Consider the following 23,509-nt stretch of genomic DNA (forward strand, 5'->3'; position numbering starts at 1 on the left):
ATAAGAAATACTCAAGTTAATAAAAAAAAAAAAAATCAAAAAAAAAAAAAAACTGTCTGACTGACACACACATGAACTCACAGACACTGTGAAGCATGCACAGGGCCTGCACAGGTCCCAATGCTGAGAGGGGAATGTGGACACAAGTCCCCATTCTTAACCTCAAAGCTGTCTCCAGCTGACAGCCTGCCAAGGGAAAATTAGTTCTCTCTCCAGCAGAAGCTGACTAGGAATACAAACCACACTTTAAGGGAGGCTCCATGCCTAACAGTAGATGATCAACACAAACCTAGTGTTTTTGGAGATGTTTGGTCTCACAATGCTTTGTCTGGGCCACTTTAAAAAATTTTTTATTTATCTTTTATTTAGTATGTTTTCTGATTTTGTGTTTTTTCTACTGTTTTTGTTGTTGTTGCTGCTCTGTCTTTTTTAAATTGTTTGTTTTCTAAAGAGAGAAAGAAGGCTTATAGTTGAAAGGGTGAGTACAGGGTAGGATTGGGGAGGAGATGATGAAGGGAAACCCTGATCAGAGTATAATGCATGAAAATTAAATCTATCTTCAATTAGAACACAATGGCTCATGAATACACACATCCTTTAGTATACAAGAGGACACAGCAGAACACAAGATGAAAGCATGGTGTCCAGACCACCAGAAAATGGAAGGCGGAAGAAACGCGTGGAGTCATGCTTACAGTGAAGACAGGAAAGCACTGGCCATCTGGGGAGAGTCGGGGTGAAGAAGCAGGGAAAGGCCATGATCTCTAGACAGTATCAGGGTTCACCACAAGTTCACAGTCATGAACTGGAAGCAGAAATTGCTAGTATAAATTTGTTTTCCTCCATTCACCTTATGAAAAGATGGAATTTAAATAAAAGGGCAAGAGGGTAATAATAGTAAAAACTTGACATGACCAATGACTCAGTCCTGAATGAAAATCAAACGACATTGCTCTAAAGGACATAGTTGTCTAAGTAGGCAGGTACGGCAGCATCAGAAGAGAGGCTCTCACTAACAGCACTGACCACTAGCACACAGCCGTCTAAGGAATGTTAGCCAACAAGCAAAACCTTCGCTTCTGAAGCCTGTAAAACATACAACTCTGGAATCACCAGGGGCATGCATGCCATCTCTGCTGTCTAATCTGTCCGCCATCACTGTTAGCAGGCACCCTGGGATACAACACTTCACACCATGCAAACCTCAGGGAGCTTCTTCCCAAACTAGAGATGCTTCTCTCAGCCAAGCAATAAAGTAACAACAATTGTAACCCGACTTTTGGCTACTGTGTGGGTTCCTATTTTTTCCACCCTTATTCCACCCTTTCTACCCCCTAACATCAGGTATGAGAGAATAGGAAGGGAACGGGGCTGATGCTACTGTTCGGGGTGTTGAGATCCTGGAGGTGAGTTTGTCTTTGCTATTAGGTTATCTAAGTTCTTCATGTTGTTTCTTCTTTGCACACGACTACTTAACAAACCGCAACCAACAGCATCCACCCAACAACCCACAATGCCTCTCAGGGTTCTAGCATTTATATGCCCTTGAAGAGTGCCCAGATTTCCACGTCATACAATCACAGAAACTATCTGTGAGCTGTCAAAATCAGACCCCTGCTAGAGCAAGAAGCATATCATAGACGACTGCTGTGGACAATCTGAAGAAGCCCTACATCCCACACTGGGGATTCAAATGAAAACAATTTCTTACGTTTCTATGTTTTTAAAGAAACCAAAACTCTCACTACAAACCCAATGGGCACGGGATCTAGATAACAAGGGCGGAGCAAAGAGCTCAGAATTCTCCAGAGAAAAGGGGAGGAAGAGGCAGGAGAGCAGTGACAACTGTGCAGTCACCTAGGAAACAACCAACCTCACAGAAAGAAAAAAAATCCAACTTCCCATGCGAAAACATGAGAATGACACTTTACCTGTCACCTGACAGTAAAGTAGATCCCAGACTGCTCAGAAACCTAAGCAAATGAATAAAGTTATTGCCTGTGGTAGTCTGAGTGGAAATGACCCCTACAGACGCACTGGGAGCAGCACTATTAGGAGGTGTGGCCTTGCTCGAGGAAGCCTGTTACAGTGGGTAGGTTTGGGATTTGTGAAATCTAAGCCAGGCCAGTGTCACTCTGTCTTCCTGCTGCCTGTGGGTCTAGATACGGCCTCTGCTCCTCTGCAGCACTGTGTCTGCCTGTTTGCTGCCATGTTTCCTGCCGTGATAATGGACCAACCCTCTGAAACTGTAAGCCAGCCCCAATTAAATGCTTTCCTTTCAAAGAGTTGCCACAGTCATGGTGTCTCTTCATAGCGATGAAACCCTAACTCAGCTATCACCTAACAAAGAAAAACAAATCTTTGTATAAAAAGTGTAGGATATATGTGGACTTACCTGTCATTAATACTGACAGCCATAACCTGTTTGGCACTCAATAATGACCTCCCCCAAATAAATCGCTATCTAGGGCAACAGAATAATGCATTCGTACAGCGATGCTAAAATGTGAAACTGTTGAACCTAAAAATCAGAATATTTCCATCACATAAAAAGCCTTCCAGAACTATTCTTGAAGAATGGTAAACAAAGAGCAAAGGCTACTCCCTCTAAGTCCAATGAGCTCTGTAACTTGTTAGCTATGTACAAGTATTATTACTTCATTTAATGTACTTTTGAAACAGCGAGATCATGACCTGGTAATCTTTTTTCCAGGAAGACGGTTGATGATAACATGAAGAATGAACTGAGGAAAAGACCAGGCTTTAGGGGAGATTTCAAAGCTCACAGGAGCTAGCACATATAGCTCATCAGTACAGAAGTGCACACAGCACATACAGTGTAGCACATATAGCTCATACAGTATAGCACACAGCACATACAGTATAAAACACATAGCACATACAGTGTAGTACACACAGCACATAATGTAGTATATATAGTTCATACAGTGTAGCACACATAGCACATACAGTGTAGAACACATGGCACATACAGTGTAGTATATACAGTTCATACAGTGGCACACACAGCACATACAGTATAGCACACAACACATACAGTGTAGCACAGGGCACATACAGTGTAGCACACACAGCACATACAGTGTAGCACACAGGGCATACAGTGTAGCACATACAGCACAGAGTGTAGCACACAGCACATACAGTGTAGCACATACAATGTAGTACATACAGTGTCATTAAAGGATACAGTGTGGTACATACAGTACAGAAACACATATTAGCACTGTAGGATGATGTCATCACGCAGGGGAAAACAGGTACAAGACAGAACGAGGCCTGTCATTGGATGAGAAGGCAGGATGGGTGGAAGAAAAGTTTTTGAGGAGGAGACTAAAGCGTGGAGGGGAGAAGCAGCCAAGAGAACATGGAGGCAGATGTTAAGATTCCTCTCTGCACATTTACAGGTTGTTATGAATATTCTTTTTTTTTTTTTTCGGAGCTGAGGACCGAACCCAGAGCCTTGCGCTTGCTCCCCAACCCCTGTTATGAATATTCTTAAGGGATGAATGTGTACAGGGCTTTGTGCGTCGAGATGAGCAAATTATATCTTATCAATTGGATCAGAGGTTATTGGTCGTGTGTTCTTTCATGTGGCGATTTAAGTTCAAGAGAGTCTGTGGTGGCTGGAGACACTAGTCCACCACATAATTGGGATGTATATTTCTGGCATGGTGGCAACCTGCCTTGGAAACTAGATGAGTAGAGAGATTGTTGCCAGGATCAGAGAGAAGCCTTTGGCAGTGTGATGTGGGATGGAGCAAAGTGGGTGAGACGCTTTGCTGACTGAGATGAGGATATCTTGGGGCACCACGGTGCCGGACCTAGCGAGGGTAAAAAAAGACAGTTTTTTGGTCTTGTTTTGTTTTTTGTTTTTTTGTTTTTTTAAATAATTCTACAGCAACACAGCACATACAGTATAGGAGCTAAACAAAGCAGGAATAATTACAGAAAAGAAAAACATCTAAAACCAAACAGTTCACAAATTATGTCTGTATGTGCATGAGTATAGGTGGTATGAGCCCGATGTGGGTGTTGGAGAACCAATCCAATTCTCTATGAGAACAGCACGCTCTCTAACTGCTGGACTCGCTCCCTAATTTCTTACAAGAAGTCTTCCCCTCCACTTCCTTGGGATACCCAGAACAGACAGGAGGAAGCCTGCACTCCTACCTTACACTGCACATTGCTATTTCCTGACCCTCCCGTAACCATGGCCTTTTTACGTTATGCGGACAGAAGGAAGTGACTGAGTGAATGTGAACAGAAGCAGAGAATGAAAGCTTTCCTGAGGAGAGCCACAATGCAGCTGATATACTGTCAGTATTTATATCAGCTTTGAGATTCCCCTTGCTTTAGCTTCCCCACAGTTGGAACGTACAGGTGTTGCCACCAGAGGCAGCAATGTTCTCCTCCAACAGCAGCTCACTGTATAGCCCAGGCTGGCCCTTTCTGCTTCTGCATTCTGAGGTTGGACTGCAGACATGTGCAACACATGGCAAAAGCAATTTTTAAGATAACTATTCCTCAGTTACACATGTGGACCAGAAAATGTATCACAAGCCATTCATCTACAGCAGAGTAAAAAGACCAAGGAGCACCTGCACTTCCTCACCTCCTCAAAAACAGCAGCTTTGTTGACTTTTTCCCTTGCAATGTCACAGATCTTCAAGATTCCCAGAGCAAAAGCTTTCATGGCAGGGTCTTCTATGAAGTCTGGATTATGAATGTAAAGGCATGTAAATACCGTCTGTGCCAAGGAATGGCCTTCGAGCCATGTGATCTGTTGAGAGAGGGTAGTATACAGGATTTGCAAAGTCTAAACTGAGCCAGTGAGTCCTAGATCCATATATGTATAATTAATCATAAGATCGAGAAGATCATCAAAAAGGAGGTCACAGAAGACAGAACTAAGAACTTGCTTTCACTAAATGCTATGAAGCAGGGAGCGTGCCTCTAGTGCTCTACAGATCTCAGATAGTTCAGACCTCAAACTACAGTGCTCCGTCTGCATTGCAAGTGCCTCGCCATCTATGAGAAGCATTCTTAAGCCTAATATTCCAGTCTACAACATCTTAGTGTTTAATCAAAGTAGAGGAACTATGTAGCATTCAAAAGCAAACAGTTCCACAATGAAATTTATTCCTGGCGATCCTTCCTGACTTTCCGTACTCCTTTAGGAATAGTATATTGCTAAAAGGCATTAAGTCTTTTCTAGATAGAAAACTCTGGCTGTGTCTCTGTCAGCAATGTAGCCTAAGGCAATATAATAAAATGCTGGAACCTCAAATATGAAGAGTCCTGGTCTACAGTCAGATGCAAGTGCAGCTGAAATTCCACTACCAGTGTGTGCACAATGGTATATCAACAAGTCCTACAAAAAATGACGATTTTTCTTTAAAATTAAACAACCCTGCCTAGAAACATATCCAGTACAGAGAAATCACTAGAATACTCTGTAGAGAGGACAGCCAGTTCATGACTTTTATTGGAAGGGCAGCAAGCACATCTCCAAAGCCAGTCTACACTTCCCTTTGCTCTGCCTGTGCTCACCTCAGGGAGCCTCACTACAATTTCTCTTGGCAACCTGCAAACAAGGCAGGTGCTGTGGATAATGGCTGCAATCTTCTCCTCATGGAAACAAAGCATCCCTTAGCAGAACAGGCAGAAGATGGGCTGTGCTTTCCCGAGGCTTATTAGCCTGTGAATGTTATGTCTGCTTTCTGAGGGCTGGCACTGCCCTGTTTCATGTTCACCACAGTGCACATACTTTAATTCAAAGACTCAGGTAGGCCGCAGTTTAGTGAACCAACAGTCTCGTTTTATTTCTTACCAAACAGCAAAAACAGGTATCCATTATTCCTATCAGTTCAGGCAAGCTGAGGTCTTTAATTTTAATGGTGCCATCCTAAGAAGGAGAGGACAAACAACACAAAGTTAAAGAAAGCAAGCTGTGTGTATAGTTGTGTTTTCGAGTTTAAAATTAGGTGTTAAAGGGGTTGGGGATTTAGCTCAGCGGTAGAGCGCTTGCCTAGCAAGCACAAGGCCCTGGGTTCGGTCCCCAGCTCCAGAAAAAAAAAAATTAGGTGTTAAAAATAGTAACAATAACAATAATAACAGTAATCCAAAGAAAACACTAACTTACCTATCTGATAAAACCAAAACACCAACTTAATGTTTTGTTCTTAGGAACAAAATCCCATTTCTTGCTCTGGCTGCACTGGAGCCCAGGGTGACCGGGGACCAATCCTATTGCTTCAACCTCGCAAGAGCTGAGCTTACAGGCCTGCATGTCGACATATTACTCTGACACACTTACTCTAGTACACAGGTGAAGAAACCACATATCTTAAATGGATCCTTACTGATCTATGCCTTACATCGTGAATAAGAAAAATCAATATTGGAAGCAATCGAGGCCTTTTCTTTATGGTAAAGGCAAGATTCTCCTAGCTATCTGTGGTGCTGTGGTGCTGTGGTGCTCAAGTCTACAGCAACCCAGCCCAGCCCTGTGGAATCAGGAGAGGATTTCACAGTCCTAATGAGTGACAAAGCAAGTTCAATTCCAATGTGTCTCAAGGAAGGAAGGAAGGGGGAGGGAGGCCAAATGACTAAGCATTTCTAAAGCACAGTTGAAATTACACAGCCCACATTGGAATGACAGGCATATGCTACCTACTGGCTCAAAACTAGTGTTGTTTATTTATTTTATGTACTTTTTGTTCTCAGGTTGAAACAGCCTCACTCTGTAGCTTAGACACTACAGCAATTCTCCTACCTCAGCATCTCAGTATATAATGGTAGAAAATGTAGTCTGAGTTAAGCATCCTGAACATAAACTCAATTACTTTCAAAATGAATTCAAAGAATACACAAATGAACAACTTAGAGCAAGTTTATTATGAGGACCTCACATCATTAATTTCTAGGTTTTCACTGAGACTGATAACTAAATATTACAACAAAATCAAACCAAAACAAGGTCTCACGAACCCCAGTGTGATCTCAAAGTCACTGTGTAACTGAGGCTGGCCTCCTGACCCTCCCACCTCACTCCTAAGGGCTGAGACAATGAGTGTCCCATCATGCCTGCTTTTGATGCTGATTCTTCTGAGACCCTTGTAAAAATACAGTACAACAGCCTTTGTAATTTTGGTATTAAGCACATTATAACATTAAATACAGGTATTTTCTTAAAAGCCAGAGACACACAAAAAATGCAATGACTACCTTGACGGCTTGTTCAAAATTGAGGACTTTTCTATTCACTTGGTTCCCGATCATCCCGGCATCCATCTTGGGATCCATCATTTCAATAGCAGACATGGCTTCAAACAGACCAAACCTACAAGTACATGAGCCCACAAGCTACTTTTGAATGCAGAGCTCTACAGTTGTAAAAACATTATCGCAGAACGTTTAGCAACTACAGTATCCCATGTATTTATTTGTATTATGTGTATGATTTGCTAAAACTTCTGTTTCAATTAATCATCAGCACGAAATCTCACTACCTTACTGTACCAACTGTCCTGCGCTCTTCAGACTCTGACACTGCCCTCAACAGTACATGGACCGGCCACTCCTGTCAAATGACAGGAATTCCTTAAACAACTTCCTTTGATTTTTCAGAAGGTTATGTGCAACTTTTTTCATTTTCCATGTATGTTTTTGTATGTATTAATGCTTGTGTAACATACTTGTTATGCACATTTGTGTGTATGCATATTTATACACCCATGCATGCCTGCATGTGCATAAGTGATCCTGAGAGACATCGCTCCTTGGCCTGGAGCTCACCAATGAAACTGAATGGCCAACAATCCCAGTCACCCCCTTGTCTCTGCCTCCCCATTTTAAGACTACAAATTCATGCAAGGATTTTACAGGGTTCTGGTTCTGAAGATTAAACCCAGGTCCTCGTGTTTACAAAGCAAACACTTTACCAAACGACCCATCTTCCCTCTTCTGGCTCCATTTCTTCATAGTTTAATGATAATTGATTTATGTAGTTCAAAATTTTAGCAATTACATAGTGCAAAACAATCCAGAACTTCTGGTTGTTTACTATGGACAAAGATAATTATCACACACTGAAAACTGATTAGAAATTACTGCGATGGGCTGGAGAGATGACTCAGTGGTTAAGAGCACTGACTGCTCTTCCAGAGGTCCTGAGTTCAATTCCCAGTAACCACATGGTGGCTCACAACCATCGGTAATGGGATCTGATGCCCTCTTCTGGTGTGTCTGAAGACAGCTACACTGTACTTATATATATATATAAAATAAATAAATAAATCTTAAAAGAAACAGAAGAACTAAGATATGCCTCAAGAGATGGCAGAGGAAAAGGGGCTTAATTAAAAGCTTGGCTAATCAAACTGACAAGTAGTACATTGCTCTAAATCACACTCTTACATAGGTGACAAGGGCTTGCTATGGCAGCACATATACTATAAAGCAAGGGAAAGATGTAAAAAGGGCTGGAGGGATGGCTCAGGGGTTAAGAGCACTGACTGCTCTTCCAGAGGTCCTGAGTTCAATTCCCAGCAACCACATGGTGGCTCACAACCATCTGTAATGGGATCTGATGCCCTCTTCTGGTGTGTCTGAAGACAGCAACAGTATATGTATGTGTGTGTGTGTGTGTGTGTGTGTGTGTGTATAAAATAAATGAATCTTTAAAAAAAAAGAGAAAGAGAGCTTTAAGGACTGGGGATGTAACGCAGTGGTAAGAGCTTGCATTCAATCCAAATTCTAAAAGAAAATAAAAAACTTCTTGAAGACAGACCTCTGGCCACAGTGCTAATGTTATATTCAGTTTAAGATATGGTGACAAGCTGGGCAGTGGTGCACACCTTTATGTCAACACTCCAGCGGTGGAGGCAGAGGCAGGAAGATCTCGGAGTTCTACAGGGCAAGATCTACAACCACCAGGCTACACATAGTAAACCTGTCTTGAAAAATAGAAACAAAAGACACCCTGGCAGCCTGCTTCCAGTAAACAAAGACGACGCGCGTGTGGACCGGAGCCTGAAAGCATGGGCTACCATGGTGCTGTTTAACGAACGGGAAAGCACTCAAGCATGTAAGAGTGTCTCAACAACGACACTATCCAACAATATGGCTTCATGACTGCCAAATAGTGCAGTGAGAACAAATGAATACATTCTAAAGTGCATAGACTAGGGGGACACTCTAGGAACAGGTTCTGTGGGAAAGAAGCAAAAAGAAGTAATTTCATACTAACGGAAACAACCAGCCAATGCTTTTGAGAAAAACCACTTATCCCATAGGAAAATCCAAATGTTTAAATCAGATTAAAGTTCTAAACCTGCACAACAAGCAAACGAAACCTCTCCTTTGATATCTACAGAGCTACAGAGAAAAAGCAGCTGTATGTAGAACTGGCCAAGGCTCCCCACGTGGACCAGCAGGCAACTGTGTGACCTGGGAAGCTGCTGGAGATTCCAACTGTCTCAAGCCGGCTCACTTAGATGAAACTAGATCCAGCCAGGCATCTCTGACGCTTTCTAGATGATTCTGAACACACTAAGGCTTTAAGAGCCAATTTCAGCTTCTCCTCGCTCCTCCAGCAAACAGTGTCTACAGCTATTCGCTTTCCAAGATTCAAGATTATGTTGTCCTAACCACGAAGCAGCCTGGGCACAGGGTGTCTACAGGAGCATAGTGAGGTGTAAATATAGGCCAGTACTTCCTTTCCTTTGTTTTGCTTGGAGATCTTCAATTTTATTCCACACCAGCACTAAGTCATTGATAAATCCACCACACTAGACATACAACTGATAGCCTTCTTCAAAACTCCCATGCTCAGCTTGTCCATCTTCATGAAGGCTCCTGACAGTCTGAAGTTTCATATCTTATCCAAGTCAGTGACTCAAGATAGCTCACCCAAACTGAAATAGAAACTGTATTTATAACTCATTTGAAACATAAATTTACTTGGACTTCAAAGAATGTTCTACCCAAGGAAAAAAGATTCTAGTCTTACCCTATTACTATACAAATACTCACAGCTTATCGTGAAGCAGTTCTCCCAACTTCAGCTCTAAAAGAAGCAAAGAGAAGAGGTACTTTAATAGCACAATTAAGTTTCAAGACTAAGAGGAAACATGCTTGGATTACTTTAAAAATCATTTTCTAAGGATTGGCTAGCCACTCAATTATCATAGTGAGGCTCTCAAGAACATTATGAAGTGGGTCAAAAACCCAAAAAACCCACAAGACTGACAATTAACAAGCAAACAACCATCTTAATAGTCCAGTAAGAATTACAGACTTAAAAATCATTTTTAAAGATACTAGCATATTTCACCGCACTGGGCTAACTTTGTCACAGAAACAATTGCTACCTCACTTGTTTCTAAACCACACAGGGCCATCATCTAACCTTTGGTGGTACAGGAACAATGTCAAAGTCACATCACAAGATTCAGTGTACAAAACACTTTGAGTAAACTGCTAATCCATTTAGTGTTCATGGACTGGAGATTAAGGTCAGCAGTAAAGCAATCACCCAGCATGCATGGGATGGGGCTCCATCCCAGTACACAAGAGGGGAGGGAGAGATGGCATCTGAGAGGCCAACTGGAGTTTTGGGAGGGGAAAGAGACAACATCTTCAAACCTCAGGCTTGTTTTTTTAGATAGATAGATAGATAGATAGATAGATAGATAGATAGATACATACATACATACATACATACATACATACATACATAGACTGTCGCTGTCTTCAGACATACTAGAAGAGGGCATCAGATCTCATTACAGATGGTTGTGAGCCACCACGTGGTTGCTGGGATTTGAACTCAGGACCTCTGGAAGAGCAGTCAGTGCTCTTAACATTGAGCCATCTCTCAGCCCCAAACTTCAGTTTTAAAATGAACCAGAGATGCTTAAATCCAACCTTCATATAGCACCCCAAACCAGTAAAATGCAGGGAAGACTCTGACAATGCTTCTAAAGCAGCCTACGTGCTTTCAATGTTCAGATAGAAGGCAGGAACCACCACTAGACCATATTGTTAAGTTTAAATGCTCTCTTTATTTTTTATTCTGGAATATCCAAGGTGAGCAGTGAAGCTGGTGGGGCCGGGTGGGGTGTAGATGAAGTGGAAACTTCCAAGGAAAAGCAGGAGAAACTACAAAGGAAGCACCCGCGGCTGGCTCCTCGCACCTTCAGACTCAGTGACCAGAAGAAGCCTTGGTGGGGTGTAGGGCTCTACAGGAACTACCAGGAAAGACCCACAAGTCTCCTGTCCCACACTCCAGGAGCACAGGAAAGGAGGAGGCTATAGACAAAGGTTCCACTCCTGTCCCTCCACTCTGCACCAGTGAGCCTGCTGGGGCTGGAGGGATCCAAGAGCCTTACCTTTCTCATCAGTGCAACTGTGTCCTAAGAACCCTTCCTACTTCTTTTCTCTAGGACTTCATCTCACTCTTGCATGTGTATTGAGGGCTAGGCCAGGCCAGGACTTTTCCTGAAGCCGTGATATATGAGGAGGAACTTGGCTCCTTGTCTAATACCAGGAACACGTTGGAGACAGGGCTTTGGGCAGCTATGGTTTTGGATCCTGGAAACTCTTTGAGGGGTGTGGTCATTAGTCTCAAGGAGCCCTAGAAATGTGGCCCACCTGACTGAGATATCCTGTGCTCCCTCTGGGTCACACTGCCTGATTACCTTCCTGCTGACTTTGTCAAATTGTCCCCCTGGAAACTGTGTGTCAGATGCTATACTTAGTAAGTCCAACTTTCCTAGCTACTTTATTTTCTTTATCTTCTGATCTCAGAACCCTGTCACTAAAGAACAACCTGCTGGTCCGGATCACATGTTTCTCATGATGGTTTTCTTGTTTGTACCTTACTCAATATTAGCTGTTCTTTTCCCACTGTACTACGCACATCACACACTTTCTCTCTCTCTCTGTCATCCTTATCCCTTTTTCTCTTTACTACTCAATTCTAACAGTCATAGTTTACATAGCTCCTCCAAAAATTCCAACCCCACAGTAATGGCACCCAGTAAGAGTGAGCTGGATAAAACCCTAGGGGACTCAAAGATGACTTGGAGAATATTCAAACCACAAACGGAAGGAGGAAGGAAGGAAGGAAGGAAGGAAGGAAGGAAGGAAGGAAGGAGGGTGGGTGGGTGATGAAGAATGTGACCCGGGAGTTCAGCAGAGAGATACTGAACTACTGTAGAAAAACCAATCTGAAACAGTGGGAATGAAACCCACAATACAGTAAATAAGAAGCTCACCGACAGACAGAGTGGATCAGAGAAGAGAATATCTGAACTTAAAAGCTCAGTGGAGGAACTGGACAGCAAGGAAGGCATTTGCTGCCAAGCCTGATGACCCGAGTTCAATCCCCAGGACCCACATGGTAGGAGGAGGGAATTGATTCCTGCAATCTGTACACAGACACACACACACCCCACAAAAATACAAATGTGACTTTTACAAGTAGTAAATATAAGAATGTACAAGTGACTCCTCTGAGATATATGACATTTTAAAAGTCGAAATCTACTGTTTCTGAGCATAGAAAAAAAATCTCATTATAAAAACGTGTAAAATATTTTGAAAAGGATCCTAACAGTTATTTAAAAAAAAAAAAAAACCAACAACCAACCAAACAAAAACCAAAAAAGGCCAGTGAGCTGGCTCAGTGGTGGAAGTGCCTGCTGCCAAGCCTGACAACCTAAGTCCCATCCCTAGGTCCCATGTGATGGAAGAAAACCAATTCCTCACACAACATATACTCTGACCTCCCTGTGTATACTCTGACATGTTGGAGTTCACATGTGCTCTTGCAGAGGACCAAGACTGTCCAGTTAGGAAAAGATACACTAATCCATATCTAACACAGAACACCAAAAAAGACGAGACCAGAAAAGAACCTGAAACTCTAAGTATACAGAGCAAAGGAATTATATTCAAAGTGTCGAGAGAGAAGCACCACATCACACATAAATGCTGGCCCCACAAAGAGCAGGCTTATCACATGAGGGTTTAAGAGCCAGGAGAGTCTGGAAAGATGAGTTTTAAGATCTGAACGATAGCCACCAGCCCAAATTACTACAGTCTACTATGCTTTCTGTGTTAAAGAAAGGAGAAAGAAAAACCTTTTATTGTAATAAAAACATACTAAAGGAATTTAAAACCTCCCAGACAACTTTAGAGAAGATACCTGAAGGAATCCTTTAGGCTCAAAAGAAAAACAGCTATTTACAAGGCCGGAGAAGAATGAGCATGCTAGAATAATAATTAAGAAATCAACAGAATACGACGACTAAATTCACCTTTCAATAATGTCAGAACAAGACTGACACGTCTTAGCTACTGCAGGCTTCCTAAAACCTGATCTCATGAAGGCATTTTCTCACCTGAGGTTCCCTCCTCCCTGCTGACTCTAGTTTGTGTCATGTTAATATTAAACTAGTCAACAGATGCCATGACCAAGGTAACTTATAAAAACGATGCATTAAACTGGGAGTTTTTGAATCCTCAAAGCCCATTCCAGGGACACAACTCCTTCCAAGGCCACACCTCCTAATCTTTCCTAAACCATCCACCAACTGGAAACAACCATTCAAATGTGTTGTGGACTGCCCTGGAGTTATCTGTATTTTGATTCTAATTCCACTGCCCCAACGATGGCTGCCTAGTCATGTGCTCAGGACTCAGGTGACTTCACCAGAACCTTCTCCCCATTGAATTTGTAAAATACAGGTGAGGAACGGGTACAGGATAGAAGGAGGCCTGTCACTGGATGAGAAGGAAGGATGGGCGGGAGAGAAGTTTGAAGGAAGAAGAGACTGGATGGAACAGAAAGGAGAAAGAGACAGGAGAGAGAGAGAGGAGCCAAGGGACAACAATGGAAGCTGACGTTAAGATAACGCTCTGTGTATTTACAGGTTGTTATTAATGGTCTTAAGAGATGGCCGTGTATTGGGCTCTTATGTTTAGGTGGGCAATTATATCTTATCATGTGGGCCAAAGGTTATTGTGTTGTGTGTTCTTTTATGTGACAGTCTGAGTGTAGGAAAGTGTGAGGTAACTGGAGACACTGGGCCACCTCAGAGTTGCGATGTGTTTCTGCCAAAATATCCAGCAGATATCTTGGGGCACCAAGGTGCTCAACCTAGTGAGGTAAAAGACAGCCATATATTTTTTTTTAAATATATTTTTACAACACAAATGCATCCATCATCCATTTGCACTCAAAACTTCACAAACAGGTCTGGGCCTGCAGAAATGCTTGGCATAGGCAGTCGCACCCTGGGGAGCTGGTGCTGTTAAGAAAGCAGGCAGAGAGGCTGGTGGCACGCCTTTAATCCAAGTAAACGGCAGAGGCAGGCGGATCTGATTTCGAGGCCGGCCTGGCTTACAGATAGAGCTGCAGCTGTGGGTTCCTAACTTTTAACAAAGGTGTCAAAACATACACTGAAAAAAGTATCTTACGTAGTAATGACATTGGCCGAATCAACTATTTATTTGCAAAAGAATGAAATTAAATGCTTATCTGTCAACTAGTACAAAACCCAATTCAAAGTAGATTGAAGAGCTTACTGCAAAATGTGCAACACTAAAACTGTTAGGGGCAGACACCCCAGACCTTGGCACAGGTAAAAACCACCTGACTAGCACAGCAGCCACACAAAAGAGAGCCCCAAAATGGGCAAAGACACCATCGACAGAGGGAACACAGCCAATGAAAGGAGAGAAAACTCTTCCTAATTATTCTTCAGACAGGCTAATATCTAGAAATAAAGAACTCCAAAAATTAAAAGCAAAAGAATAAAATGTCAGACAACAAATGGGCTAATGAACTGAAGAGACCATTCTGAAAAGAAACCCTGGTAGTCAATAAAGGTACAAGAAATGCTCAGCACCCTTAATCAGCTAGGAAATGGAATTAAACTGCTCTGCACATGCGTCACTCTAGTCAGACTGAAGGAACCAGGGCCCTTTGCTCACTGCTGGTAGACTGAACACTGCATCGCATTATGGAAACCATCAAGAGGTTCTCATAAATAAATAAAATATATAAATAAAGCAATCTAGAACCTCCACACTACCCTTCTGCACGAATATGAGCATAAAACTGGAAGGTCTTGTCTCACTAGAGACAACTCACTCCCACAGCAAGGGAATGAATGGTGCAGCATAGATGTCCACAAGAGATGAGCAAACAGTGAAAATGTGATATTTACACACGGTGGAGTCTTGCCCAGCCATAAAGAAAAATGAAATTTATAGGGAAATGGATGAAAGTAGAAAATAAATTGTGTGAGGTAACTCAGGCTCAGAAAGACAAATACCATGAGTACTGTTTCACATGGGGGTCCTAGGTTGCAACTTTAATAAGTGTATTTATGTGGAAGCGAGTGGAGGTCATGGAAGAGTAAAGAACCCACAAAAAGGCAGGAAAAGGCTCTGAAGGAAGGAGGTGTGGAGGGTGACAGGATTAAGTGTCAGGATAGTACAGAGAAGAACTTGGGGTATAAGCAGAAGAGGGAGAGAGGAAGAGTATATACGAAAATGAGATAAGGAAACTTGTTATCTGTATGCTAATTTTAAATTATAAACATCAAGAAAAATACATTCTCACTCTCAGGTTCAAAACCTTTCCCACTGTCCATAAAACAAGCTGGGACCCACAAAACAAAAACAATGGCACTGAAGATTCTCACCTAAACTGTTCTGTATGTAGCCAAGCAGAATCATTCAGGATCACGAAAACACCAAATCCTCAAGGAGCTCTGGCTCAAATGGCTTACCTCAATCTACGGTCATTTCCTCATCTTCACTTACAGAAAGGAAGCTTTTCTTTAAAGATACAACTTTCCCCTTCCCCACTTAGGTCCATGATAACAGCCCTCCAATATAGATTACTTAAAAAAACAAAAAGCACACAATGACAGACATGAACCATTTATTCACCCGAACATTTGAGCATAAAAACTACCACATGACACAGCTCTCCTCCTGGTAGACATACAGAGCAGCAGACGTAGAGGGGAGACTCCGTCCAAGCTTCTTCCACACCTCACCGAGACAAACGTTAAGTGGACATGTAGACTGAACTGTCAAAGGGACAGAGGCACATGGTTTCTATCCTGGCTGGCTTCCTCTCTACCAGGTACCATGCCAACTCTTCCCTCCTCTCCTTCAAAGCAGTATTCAAAGCCACCTTGTTATTCCCAAAGACCTGGCTGGCCAGCAGGTGGATCAGGAGTGAGTGCCTTCCCGTCCGAACTTACCACTCTTCCCTCTACCTTCACCCTCTTTCCCCTTCTCTGGATCATCACCCCATCCTACCCCTTCCCTGGATCCTCATCCCTCAGGACCTCTGGAAGAGCAGTCAGTGCCCTTAACTGCTGAGCCATCCCTCCAGCCCCCAGTCTCTCTCTTAAACTATAAACATGCTCATGTATATCACTTCTCTAAACATTTATTGAGGAGAGTACTTATTGTAGAGGGAAGTCTACCTTTCTTAGAACGGTCTTGAGCTTCTCAGCTTCAAATGATTCTCCTCACTCAAACACCCAAGTAGCTAGGACTTCTAATGGCACTACCAAGTTGTGCCACTAAACCCAGTTATTACCAACCATGGGACCTACTGTGTGCCACACACAGCTCTTCATTCTACAGTTATACACATGGTCTCTGCCATTATCAAGCTTATGTCATGGCAGGTAAAGCCGACCATGACGCTCCAGGCCACCTGCTTACAGCTACAGGAATGATACATAAAGTACAAAAGTGATACATGTGGTCTGATACAAAGTAACTCGAAATGGGGGGGGGGGGTGCTCAGTTCACACAGGCCCTTGGGAGTAAGAGGACTGGAAAAGACAGGGCAATGGCAGGAAGCTGAAGTCAGCAGTACGCAGAGCTTAGGAAACCATGATGGAGGAGTCTGCCTTATGCTACTCCCAATGGGAAGTCACCAAGGATCTTAAGAGAATAACAGGATATCACCAATTTTAAATCTCAAACACACAAAAATTCTTTTGCCCAATAAAGTGTTTGTACAGGAGGGCATTATTGTCACGTTACCTGCCTTCTTTCCTTTCTTCCTCCTTTTTATTTTTTGGTCTCACTCTCACTGTACAGCCCTAGCTGTTCTGGAACTTACTGTATAGATCAGGCTGGCCCTGAACTCAGAGATGCACCTGCCTCTGCCTCTGCCTCTGCCTCACTGGGATTAAAAATGGGCACTACTATACCTGCTGTCATGGATTACCTAACCTGTTCAAGTTAGAAGACTTCAGGAGACAGCCGTGTCCTGGAGCTGGAAAGATAGAGCTGGTAGGATGGCTCAAAGCGCATTTGGCACACAATCATGAGGACCAGAGTTCAAATCCCAGCATAAGCCAGGATTCCTGAAAAGGCCTATAACTACATCTCAAAGGGATTTAATGCCTTATTTTGGCATCCACGTGCACACAGTCCTGTGCACCCTCACACATATGTACAAATACATAAATAAAAATGTTTCTTAAAAAAACTTCAACATCTGTACTAAAGTTTTACCCAATATACATCTGCTTTAGACCAAGAGTAAAAACAGAGAGCAGAGTACAGGATGGTTATCAACACTGAGCCTGACACTGTACTCCTGGCTTGTAATCTGTATCAGAGGAACAGGAAATTCAAGGTCATCCTCCACAACACAAAATTCCTTCTTAGCCTGGGCTACGGGAGACTTTCTCAAGAACAAAACTACCATAAATCTGATAAAGTCACAAGACTGTCTTGCTTTTTTGTTGTCATTGTTGTTAAGTCAAAGTTGAGAAGACACTATTTTGGTTTTACTTTATCCTGCCCCGGGCTTTGAACCAAAAGCCGCCAAAATTCAAACTCACCTCGACAAGCATCTTCAAAGTCCTGGGTTATGTCCACCCAGCTTGTGCTACTTTTTTCCATTTTCTCAGGGACATTGAGCTCCCATCCCGAAGCGTCATCATCTACTGCGGCTTTCATAACCATTATGCCTGTAAAGTGAACACTGGTGTGAGGCAGAGGTATAGCTTTGACTGGGACAGGAGCTGCAAAACTGCCCCAAGTGTTGGGTGAAAGACATCCTAAACTCTGTAGGCAGAACTCCTTTGAATCCTGCAAAAACAAAACAAACAAAAGCATACAAAACAAACCACCTAGCTTTGTGCAATCAGACCTCACGTTAAACCGATCGCACCTGCTAAGACTCCCAGCTTCTTCCAACTAGTTCAGAGATCTTCAAGCATTCCAGCCCAAGACTCCACTCCAGGGACCCCGGCTGTCAACACGGGCTTCCGGGAACCAGGGCAAACCCTCTCTGCTCAGCAGCAGCCTAGCATCCCTCACCCAGCGGGCTTCGCAGGACCCGGGCCTGGCCTCGCCCTGCAGGCGCGTCCGCACACCCTGGCCCGTGCAGCGAACGCGGCCGAGGCGGGAACCCGTCTACGCCGTGCCTCGCGGGGAACCGGCACCAGGCGGCCCTCGTCGCCCGGGCGACACGGGCACAGCCCGACCTCGCGGCGCGCGCCCCCCGGCTCCGACCCAAGGCGCGGCGAGGAACCGGCCGCCGGTGCCCGCTCCCTGATATCCGCCACAGCGGGCGGCGGGACCGTGCCAGCCCCGCACAGGTCACCCCAGGTACTTCCCCACGACCATCCGCGCCAGCACGCACCGTTCGCGCCGTGAAGATAAGGACACCGACACCACTACCTCCGCCGCCACCGCCGCCGCCGCCGCCCCCTCCCCTCTCAGCCCCGCCCCGCCAGCCGCGTGCACGCATGCGTACGCCCTGGGCGCGCGTCCCCGCCCCCCGGACTCTCGGGAGTCTGCTCATCGGCCACGCCCCCTCTCTCACCTAGGCCGCCGTTTCCGGGAGGAGGAGCGTCCTCTCTTCTCGCGGGAATATAACACATCGCGAGACCGGAAGCCGTGCTCCATTTTCCTCCCCTCCGGCCCAGACCGGGCCGTGGGCGGGACCCGAGAGAGGCGGGGCCTGGGGTCTTGCAGCCCGCCTCATCCGGCGCGGCTTCCTGGGAAACTCTGAAAGGTGACTCAAGGGTGAAGGGGAGGGGTGGAGCTTCCGGAGGCGCTGGAGGAGGGGGTAGAGTAGCCCGCCATGTTGCTGCTTTGTGGTTGTGCAAACTGTATTTATGTTTTGCATTTAGCGAGCAAGGACTTTGTAAAGGAAAGACTAATAAAACATTCCCATCGAGCTAGCAATTTTCTTCCAAACTCGAATGTTTTAGTTTTTTCTTAATAAACCAGACTTCAAGTAGATTTGGTGTGGGTGTGGGTGGAGTTAGGAAAGGAACCCAGGCCCTGGATTAATGAGAAATAAAATAAATGTAAGAAGGACATGACTGGTCCTAAGTATGGTGGAGAAGGTTTATTGTAGATATGGAGGACAGCATAGCCACAGTCAGAGACATCTGGAAGAGTCCAGAGGGAGCGTCCCTGAGCCAGCCCACGTGAGAGCAGGGAGAAAAGAGGGGAGAGCCAGGAGACCAAAGGGCCAGAAGGGAAAGAAGTAAGAGAAGAACCAGGTATCCAAAATGGCTGAGAAGGGCAGCTGGGGGAAGTGCAGCCCAGCCCCTGTGCTGGAGAACTTTAGGGAAGGGGGCCAGGTATGCCAGCCATAGCTTCTACAAGGTAGAAGATTGGGATTCTAGGAGAAATTTAGCATTCAGGTCCACTCATTATAGGTTAAATAGGCACTTCAGTTAGCATTTGTCCCAGGTTTGAGACCTAACACTAAGAGTCCACAAGCAATAATCTATCATTGGGCTATATCCTCAGGCTCCATGTAATTGTAGATCCCGATTTGACGATTTTTTTTGAGACTCCAGAAGAAACTTAGAAAAATGTGAACAGGGTTCATCTGACGTGTTCAGTACTGTATATAATGGCATGGCAAACACTAATTTTATAAAGATTCATGGGGGTGGGTACTGAAGAGATGGATTATAGGTTAAGAGTGCTTCCTTCCTATTCCATTACGTCCCCAGGACCCACTGGGGCCAGCACAGCCACCTGTAAGTCGGGCCCAGAAGGACACCAGCTACAGGTACTGTACACTCAAGTAGACACCTAAATAGATCTTTTTAAAATAAGAGGACATAAAGCCATGTGTCCATGTGCATGTTGCGTGTGTGTGTGTGTGTGTGTGTGTGTGTGTGTGTGTGTGTTTCCCTGGGGATTTAATCTAGAGACAAGTGTTCTACACTAAGATAAATCTCTAACTCCCTCCTTTATAGTTTCCCACCTCTAGATCACTCATTAACTGTTAGAATGTAAATGTCTTCTGAAAGTTTGTTGTATTGTTTTGGGAGGGATCACTCCAATATTCTATGCATGTTCAAAATATTTTCGTGGATGTTTTCCAATTCTTAGCTGGATCCATGGCTGTGGTGGAGTCCCTGTTTATGCTGGGCCGACTGTATTTCCGTCCCTTTCATAGTGGAGGTTGCTCTAGTCCTGACCACTGGTTTTCAAATGTGTTCCTACCAGGGACTTGTCAAATGCTGACATCACTGGATTTGTCTGGGCCGTTTGCTGTGAGCTGGTTTAGTTTCAGAGAGGAGTGTCTATAACCTAGGGCCTTCATGGACGGCTGTGCAAACTGGACACTGCCCAGCTTTAGTGAGCTTCCTAGAGCTTTACCACCCAGCCCTGCTCTCAGACTCTGCCAGTTGCCAGCTGTTGAGTAGCGGAAGAAATCTGGGACGTGAGGGAGGGGGGCAAATCTGAATTCCATTTTGACATTTTGCTGAACTCTCTTTTGCATGAGGTACTCTGTTTAGTTGGGACTATCCTTTTGTCATCTATGCCAGATCTTGCCATGACCCCCTCTCCTCACTTCACCTTTCAGTCTTCTCAGTGGATTGATCAGGGGCAAAGGGAACTCCACGAAACCGGGAAGAAGTCAGATCTTGTGCTTTTTAAGCATACATTCCTGTTTTAGCGTCAGCCTGCCCTCCATCTCTAGATATGCTTCTGTGAGTTCTTGAGTGTGCAGTGGTGCAGATGTGTCCTGCAAATGACCTGATCCTTTTGGAGTAGCCATTGTCGAGTCCCTCTTTCTGCCCATCTCTTCAACTGTATTGTGTCCTTTTTCTTCCTCCCATTCCCTCTGCCCCTGTGTCTCTTACAGAGATTAACATTTTCACTCCTCCACATTGAAAAGATACCTGGTTTTTGTGATTGTGTCTGAACACACTACATCCCAGTGTTCTTACTCATAAAACTTTGTAATTTTGGGGCACTGTGAATGGGCACAGCCTCACCTGTGCCGTGTCCATCACTCAGCTGCATCTCCAGTCTTTTTACTTTTTTACTTTCAGACATGTAAAGGCCAGTCTATCCTTGAACTTGTGATTCTCCTGTCTAGGCCTCTCCTGCACCCAAGTCCAGCAAGGGACAGACCATGTCACTTGCAGGGTTGTAAGAGTCAAGAGTTTTATGAACTGCAAATGACATAATGCACGACCCCTTCAATGTTTTGAACGTCCATAGTTAAGTAGTTCTTGTCTAGTTTACTTGGCTCCATACAAGAGTGGGGTTTAGTACTTCACTTTGTCACATTCAGGGAATATTTAACAGTTATGGGACCCACTTTAAACATATATGGATGAAAAGACTGCTATGAAGCTGTCACTTTAAAGACTCACTGAATGAGCTTGAGTGTTTTTTGTTTTTAAAGCTGCTATCGTGTTTTAGCATCTGCATTTCACAATTGTTCAGCAAAGATGAGGAAAAAATGTTTTAGGTTTCCTTAAATGCAGTCCTTTGGGCATTAAGGATTTGGGACACCCTTCTAATGACTGTCAGCACGGATAAGATATAAAATTATATATTTCAGAATAAATTGAACCAAACGAAGGGGCTTGCATGAGACCCCTATGTCATGACCCAGTGGCTTGAGTCTTAGAACCCTGGCTCAGAGCCGGGAAGGAATGGAGAAAGAATGGATGCATGGGCACACGCAGTAAAGCTGGGAGCAGCTGGGAGTTTTCCAACCTGCTGCAACCCAGAGCCTACATTCGTTTATGGTACAGCACTGGGGAGGGGCTAGCTAGCCTCACAGGAGGCCTAGACACCTAGGAGAAGGAAGCTGAAGCTTCTAGTGTTCGCACACACTGATGGTCATACCTGGCCTCATGAGGAGAGCTTTGTCACCCCTCTTCACCCTGGCCCATCCAGGGACTCAGCTCTGCCAATGTCCCGTGAACTGGAGATCTTTTTTTACATGGCTGTGACTAGGTCTACAACACATAGTTACTCGGGGCTTTCTGTACCCCAAATCCTCACTGTATAAATTCATGTTTGCTCTTTATATGGGCTGTCTTAGTTAGGGTCTCTATTGTTGTGAAGTGAAGTTAAACTCTTCTAAATATTTAATTTTATTTAAATTATTTAATAATATTTAATTAATAAAATAATAAAAATAATGTTAATACATAACTTACAGTTCAGAGGCTTTGTCTGTTATCACAGTGGACAAGCATGGTGGCACAGTGGCAGACACAGTGCTGGAGAGTAGCTGAGAGTTCTACACCTTGATGCACAGGCAGCACTCCAGCAAGGCCACACCCACTCCAGCAAGGCCACACCCACTCCAGCAAAGCCACACCCACTCCAGCAAGGCCACACCCACTCCAGCAAAGCCACACACACACTCCAGCAAAGCCACACCCACCCCAGCAAAGCCACACCTACTCTAGCAAGGCCACACCGTGATACTTATCAAAAGCTTCAGGTACAGGGCAGGGTCTATGTGGTTCTAACCTGACTATGCTGGTCTGGCCTGCTTCCCAGCCATGTGTCCCATTACCTATCATCTTAGTCTCATGTCTTCCTTCTTCATCCGTGTGACCATGGCAGCTCCCTCAGTCACCACCTGAGAGGACAGTAACCCCCCCCCCATCTCTCTCTCTCTGCCCAGCTCTTTCTCTCTCTCCCTCTCCCTCTCTCTCTCACCTCTCACACACACATGCTCATTCATATATATATATATATATATATATATATATATATATATAAATACATATACACACACACATATATATATGCCCTGCTCCCAAGAGCCTTTTTCTCTCTCATGCCCAGATATTGGCTGTTTAGCTCCTTATTGACCAATCACCTAAAGTCAGAATTGCAACCAGATCTCTGGGTACAGAAATCAGCATGTAAACACACAGTGCACACACACACACACACACACACACACACAAAGAAAAATCCCCCAACACTTCAAGCTCCGTGCCCATTATGTTTATAATATACTTGAATACAAACAAATGGGATTCTTACTCATTTGTATTGTTAAATAGGAATACATTATATAACATATATATATATATTATAAGTTGCTTCTCCTGATTAGCCCAGAATATATATACAGGCTACACCCTGTCTCCATCAGCTCTTCAAAGAGCCAAGACCACCACAACGACCA

The 23,509-nt window shown here is 44.1% G+C and overlaps 2 protein-coding genes across 4 annotated transcripts in view; one reads left to right on the forward strand and one right to left on the reverse strand.

The window, feature by feature from the left end:
- Naa35 (N(alpha)-acetyltransferase 35, NatC auxiliary subunit) overlaps nt 1-18,785 on the reverse strand; it is a 52,020-nt gene extending 33,235 nt beyond the window's left edge. Inside the window, exons 1-6 of one of the 3 annotated variants that reach the window (XM_006253526.5) lie at nt 18,254-18,659; nt 17,922-18,050; nt 10,060-10,093; nt 7,252-7,366; nt 5,855-5,929; nt 4,637-4,804 (exon numbers count right to left, since the gene is read on the reverse strand). In XM_006253526.5, the coding sequence (XP_006253588.1) occupies nt 4,637-4,804; nt 5,855-5,929; nt 7,252-7,366; nt 10,060-10,093; nt 17,922-18,045 (516 nt within the window). In that variant the 5' untranslated portion in view covers nt 18,046-18,050; nt 18,254-18,659. Of the gene's footprint in view, nt 1-4,636; nt 4,805-5,854; nt 5,930-7,251; nt 7,367-10,059; nt 10,094-17,921; nt 18,055-18,253; nt 18,660-18,727 lie in introns of those variants that run through there. The other 2 variants (NM_133324.2, XM_006253527.4) reach the window with 2 other exon arrangements.
- A 191-nt stretch (nt 18,786-18,976) lies between these two features.
- The window catches only part of Agtpbp1 (ATP/GTP binding carboxypeptidase 1), a 152,307-nt gene continuing 147,774 nt past the window's right edge, over nt 18,977-23,509 (forward strand). The window contains exons 1-2 of the mRNA XM_063276136.1: nt 18,977-19,102; nt 20,061-20,119. The gene's annotated coding sequence lies outside the window, so the exon portion shown is untranslated. The remainder of the gene's footprint in view (nt 19,103-20,060; nt 20,120-23,509) is intronic.

Source organism: Rattus norvegicus, chromosome 17 (assembly GCF_036323735.1).
Source record: "Rattus norvegicus strain BN/NHsdMcwi chromosome 17, GRCr8, whole genome shotgun sequence".
Taxonomy (NCBI): Eukaryota; Metazoa; Chordata; class Mammalia; order Rodentia; family Muridae; genus Rattus; species Rattus norvegicus.